Below are 6,157 nucleotides of genomic sequence, written 5' to 3' on the forward strand. Positions count from 1 at the left end.
CTTAGGAGTTCCGTTTCCCGGTGAGGTGGGTCTCCAGAAGGGGCTGGAGGCCAGCTCCTAAGTAGGAACTGCCCCCGGACTGGAGTGTAGACCTGGCCAGTGGGTGGGGTGGAGAGGGCACTAAGGTAAGTGAGAGCTGCGGGGCGCCGAGAAGGGGCGGTGGCGTCGGAGCCGGCTGGAGCCCAAAGGGAAGGTGGAGGGCGCGGCGGGAGAGCAGGAGGCGGGTATCTGAAAGGGCCGGAGCTTGGAAGGAGCAGAGGCGGAGAAGGGGCGAAGATAGACTCGAACAGGGGAGGGCGGAGGCGCGCGGGAGGGAGGGCAGGAGGGGGTGCGGGGGCAGGCGCAGGGAGAGGGGAGTATAACTCCGCTGCCGCGAGGAGCGGGGGCACTTTCGGGCGCCCAGGTCTGCAGCTAGCGCCTAGCGGAGCCTAGCACCCGATCAGACTGACGCCGGAGCCAGCGGAGGAGCGCGTAGCCGGGGCAAGACGCGCCAAGCTCGGAGCAGCGGCGGGTGAGCGCAACTTTACACCGCCCGTCCCGCCGCCGCTCTTGACCAGCACTTCTCGGGAGGGTCCCGGCAGCCGGGGTCACTTCTTGCGCTACGGACCAGCGCTCCGGCCGGCTGGGAAGATGATGATGATGTCCCTGAACAGCAAGCAGGCGTTCAGCATGCCGCACGGCAGCAGCCTGCACGTGGAGCCCAAGTACTCGGCACTGCACAGTGCCTCTCCCGGCTCCTCCGCTCCTGCGGCGCCCGCGGCCAGCTCTCCCAGCAGCTCCAGCAATGCTGGCGGCAGTGGCGGCGGCGGTGGCGGCGGAGGCCGGAGCAGCAGCTCCAGCAGCAGTGGTAGCGGCGGCGGCGGGGGTTCCGAGGCGATGCGGAGAGCGTGTCTTCCAACCCCACCGGTGCGTATTTCTGCATAATCACCGCTTAGAGGCACATTTTGACAGCCCCTTTATCTGCTTGATGTTTTTTTCATGTCTGCACAGCAAATCACCCCACACCTCCAACCAATTTCCCCCCCCCTCTTATGTATTCAGCGGGTCTTTCCTTTCATATTAATTTTTATGACCTGGGATGTTGCCTGTGCGCGTGCTGTGTTGTGTTGTGTTTGCAGGCTCACATTCCTCCTCCTCGTGCACGCTCAGTTTCTCTGGGTGGCTTCCTGCCTCTCCTCCTCACCTGCAAATTTCAGGATTATTACTGTTGCTACTAATTATTATTATTTTAACGTTCTGGGAATGTTGTAGGCGCGGCCGCGGTGTGGAGAGAAGGGCCGGTGCTTCCGGAGAGCGCGCGCACAATTCCCTGCTGAGCGTAATGTGTGCCTTTTACTTGCAATTGCAGAGCAATATATTCGGCGGGCTGGATGAGAGTCTGCTGGCCCGCGCCGAGGCTCTGGCGGCCGTGGACATCGTCTCCCAGAGCAAGAGCCACCACCACCACCCGCCCCACCACAGCCCCTTCAAGCCGGACGCCACCTACCACACCATGAACACCATCCCGTGCACGTCCTCTGCCTCCTCCTCGTCGGTGCCCATCTCGCACCCGTCCGCGCTGGCGGGCACGCACCACCACCACCATCACCACCACCACCACCACCATCAGCCGCACCAGGCGCTGGAGGGAGAGCTGCTGGAGCACCTGAGTCCCGGGCTGGCGCTGGGTGCCATGGCGGGCCCCGACGGCGCCGTGGTATCCACGCCAGCTCATGCGCCGCACATGGCTACCATGAACCCCATGCATCAAGCAGCGCTCAGCATGGCCCACACTCACGGGCTGCCCTCACACATGGGCTGCATGAGCGACGTGGACGCCGACCCCCGGGACCTGGAGGCATTCGCCGAGCGCTTCAAGCAGCGACGCATCAAGCTGGGGGTGACCCAGGCTGATGTGGGCTCCGCGCTGGCCAACCTCAAGATCCCCGGCGTGGGCTCGCTGAGCCAGAGCACCATCTGCAGGTTTGAGTCCCTCACGCTGTCGCACAACAATATGATCGCGCTCAAACCCATCTTGCAAGCATGGCTCGAGGAGGCCGAGAAGTCCCACCGCGAGAAGCTCACCAAGCCCGAGCTCTTCAACAGCGCAGAGAAGAAGCGCAAACGCACATCCATCGCGGCGCCGGAGAAACGCTCGCTGGAAGCCTACTTCGCCATCCAGCCGCGGCCCTCCTCGGAGAAGATCGCCGCCATCGCGGAGAAGCTGGACCTTAAGAAAAACGTGGTGCGCGTCTGGTTCTGCAACCAGAGGCAGAAACAGAAAAGAATGAAATATTCTGCGGGCATTTAGGAGACCCTTGGCCTCTCCAGGGACAACCCCCTCCTCATCCCCTCTTTTCCCTCCCTCTCTCTCTCTCCTGCCTCTTTTCTTTCCACGTTTGGCGACCAGAAATCATTCCAGTAAATGTGAATCCAGAGAAAGTGGGGGATTGGAGAGTGAGCGCGCAGCTGAGCCGCAAGCCTGGTGAGAATGTGAAACGACTCCTGCAAGGAAAGAAAAACAAAAGAAGGGATTTGTCAAGTTGCAGCAAAGTTGTCCCTTTGAGCCCCACCCCACCCCGGAAAAGGCACCTGGACTTCCGCAGAGGAAGCCTGGGGGCTGGCTGTTTGCGGGAAGGCAGAAGAGACAGCCCTTTGAAAGGCCCCCAGAATGATCAAGTAAGATTTGTTTTTATTCCTAAAGACATCACCCTTGTTCAAGTTTAAAAGTACACTTTGCAGCTATTTTTCAGAAATAGAAATTGATTCAGGACTGAAACTTTAAACTAGAGTTGATGCTTAATGTGACAGAGACATCTCTAAAGTATTTTGAATTTTAAAAAAGATGGCAGATTTTCTGCATTTACACTGTATATTATATATATATTTTTATTGTGGTTCTTACCCCCTTCGTCCTTCTCTGAAGTGTTAATGCTTAAGAAAGGAGTTGCGCCTGCTGTGTTCACTGATCTTGAAAGCTATTATTAGATTATTGCCGAACAACCCTCTGTAAATTATTAATTTATCTCTCTGGCAACTTAATTTGTAAACATTCTAATTAATTAAACTTCTTTAGTCTTAAAAAATGGGGGGGGAGTATGGTTAGTGAAGTTAAAAAATGTTTATGTTTGATGAGTTTACTGAATTTTTACAGCTTTCCTATTAACACTGTGTTTCTTTCAGCCCATTTGTATATGCTCACTTGGAATGAAGAATTTTTTCTTTGTTTTTACTGGTAGTGTTCTGATTTGTGAGTTGACACTCAGTAATGGATGTCTTAATCGTGTAGACCTAATTCACTGTCCAAAGTATTGTTTACTTCGTTACATATTTAATGGGGATTCCCACATTGTCCCCACTGTACATGCTCTTACACACCCTTTTACACACACACACACACACACACACACACACACACACACACACCTCTAATGGAAGAGAAGAAGTGAAGCAGTTGGAAACATGACTATAATGCATCATTTTCTAGCTTTTGGTGCATTTGCCACTTGGTGTTTGTTCTTCCAGATTCTAAGATTTCACCAAGGTATTTCAGTCTTCTGGTTTTCAATTGCTTTGTTAACTACATTTAAACATTTACAGGATTCCTTCGGTTTTTCCTTTTGGAGGTTTGTTTGTAGAAAAACTAATTTTTCTCGAAGAAAGACAGTGCACTGCTTGTAAATTCACATTGTCTGGTAAAATTCTTTTGGAACAAAAAAAATGGGTACGTGATGACTGGTACCTTATCTACTGTAAATATTTCATTCAAAACGATACACATATAGATATATTCTTACAAATTTTGCTGTATTGCTGTTCCATCTAAGGATCTCCGAAGTCTTGAGTTCTGTATATGACCTGGTTTCTTGTTTTTGTTAATAGATGGTTTATTTACTATGGTAATGTATTATTTTTGGTGTGGTTTGATTGTCTTTCATTGAAGAGATGATTTTAATGTTTTATTGGCAAAGTATGCTGCTTTTTCATTAAAATGTGCTATTAAAATTAAATGGCTTTTAAAATGTGATGTTTTAAATCATTTACATTAGAATTATTTTGATAGGGAATTTTTTAAAAACAGAAACACATTTTATGGTTTATTATGGAGAGGCTGTTATCAAAGTCTGACTTGGATTTAGTAGGAGGTGTTTCTCTAGGAAAGTGTAAAATGATGGGGTTTTCATGGCCTCCTAACAGTCAGAGCTCATCTCACAGGGTGCTTTGCTTTTCTGCCCAGTGGAGATCAGGATATGTGATTCTAAATACCTCCTTGGGAGTCCTTTCCCTGGGTCTGCAATAATTCTGCAAAGAGAATCTTTGTGAGCAGAGGTGTTGCATGAGTAAAAGGAAGAAAGGAACTCAGTTTGGTTTCAGCAGCCCTGGGAGACTGGGCATGTCAAGAGTCAAGACCTAGTTGGGAGAGCAGGAAACTCTGGTTGAGGCCTAGGGGCTGGTCCTCCATAGTCCTCAGTTTAGCTACCACTCCTGGGAAGCAGTGCCCCCAAATCAGAGCAGGAAGTACAGTCTCTCTCAGTACAGTCTCTCTCTCTCTCTCTCTCTCTCTCTCTCTCTCTCTCCCTTACTCTCTCCCTCCCTGCTTCCCACCTTCCCTCCCTCTTTCCCATACCTTTAAGGAAACCCACATTCTACAATATGTAGAGTGGGGTTGAGGAACAAATTATTGCCTAGGTGGTTAGAAGGAGCAAACTATTGCCCCCTTTCTATGACTCACACAGATAATCAGAGTTGCTGGAAGTCTGTCTAACAGTGGTCTGGCACAAAGAAATTTTGCATATTTGATACACAGACTTTTCTTTTTTGTGATCTTGGTTTAAAGACACCTCCTTACCCATTTTAATAATGTTAAGACTTCTTACAACAGTTGAGCAACATATTAGGGACTCAAATGGTCTACCCCCCAGGAAAGCTCTAGTTTAGATACTTGCATTATTAACGATGAAACATCATACTAATCTATAAGTTCAACAAGAGAGGAAACAGGTCATCCACCAGGGGTAATTCTGCTAACTTGAGCTGTGACCCTTCTAATATGGAATTGTCGGGGGGTATTTCTTATTTTGAGGATGAAGATAGCTAATATACTATGAGTCAATGAAAATTGTTATAGTGACTCAAGTTGGGGTTAAATGTTGTTGGAAAACTGATTGTGATTTTCAGATATAACAAAAAGTTGTAAAAGTTGGATGGGTAACGGGTAGAAGAATTTATCTGCCTATATCTGAAATAAGAAGACCCTTGAAGAAACGAAATCCACGTGTCCATTTCGAAATAATAGGATGCATTGCATAGATGCCTAAGAAAACCGAAAGTTATAGGGATTTAAAAGAAAGAATTATGAATTAAGATATAGTGATATTGATGGTTTAATTTTGATCCCGTGTTTTGGAGTTTGAAAGTCCCTTCTTCCATTTCATCCCCTATTCTTAGATTCAGTTTTTCTGAAAGTCTTTTTAAATAGCCAATCTTCAATCTCACTGCGCTGGATACTGATTTCAGCACCACGGATAGCAACCACATGATTGGGCCCTACTCCAACATGTTTTGACAGTGCAGTTCTAGCCACCTGGAGAACTTTCTGCTTGCTTATTTTTTTGCAGAGTGGGGGAAATGAATTAAATGGGTTGAGTATGTAGCAAATCAGGCTTCTAATCTAGGATAAAAATTGTCTTCAATAAATAGCACCTCCTCCTTCCTATATGTGACTGCTATCTAAGGGTCTAGGATGGGTGCATTAAGAGAGAGGGGAGTCAGTTAGGGGAAAAACAAGTGTGCTAGTTTTCTTTCTACAAATATGACACCTTCAAATAAAGAGATAAATCCAGTGTAAGTAGTATAAGTTGAGAAACATAGTGAATAGAAAAGAAATAAGTGTCCTCTGTAGTGGATTTTGAAGTACAAGGGTAACCCCTCCAACCACCTCTCTTGCCTACAAGATGGAATTTATATCCATTAATGAAGCCTGCTTAAATGTGTTTGCTTTATGAGAAGAGCAGAATTTTAGGAAAAATGTATTATGAAAGTTTTTATTAATTAGAGTTGCAGAGACATACCAAAACAAACCAAAGAGATTTAGAAAGAAGAGAATTGATCTTAAAGACATGAAAAGTAAGAGTGGAGTGAATCCTGTATACATTGTTGAGAAATATCCATTTGGTAT

General features: G+C 47.5%; 1 protein-coding gene across 2 annotated transcripts; it reads left to right on the forward strand.

The window, feature by feature from the left end:
- Positions 1 to 389: 389 nt before the first annotated feature.
- On the forward strand, positions 390 to 3,998 carry POU4F2 (POU class 4 homeobox 2). Of its 2 annotated transcripts, XM_023753240.1 has the most exons (3): positions 637 to 723; positions 865 to 902; positions 1,339 to 2,290. In XM_023753240.1, exons 1-3 carry the CDS (start codon positions 637 to 639, stop codon positions 2,288 to 2,290), a joined length of 1,077 nt encoding a protein of 358 aa, XP_023609008.1. The 2 variants fall into 2 exon arrangements, with proteins under 2 accessions (XP_006081817.1, XP_023609008.1); XM_006081755.2 differs by having other exon boundaries at positions 390 to 906; positions 1,349 to 3,998.
- Positions 3,999 to 6,157: the final 2,159 nt, after the last annotated feature.

This window comes from Myotis lucifugus, unplaced genomic scaffold, assembly GCF_000147115.1.
Source record: "Myotis lucifugus unplaced genomic scaffold, Myoluc2.0 scaffold_1, whole genome shotgun sequence".
NCBI lineage: Eukaryota > Metazoa > Chordata > Mammalia > Chiroptera > Vespertilionidae > Myotis > Myotis lucifugus.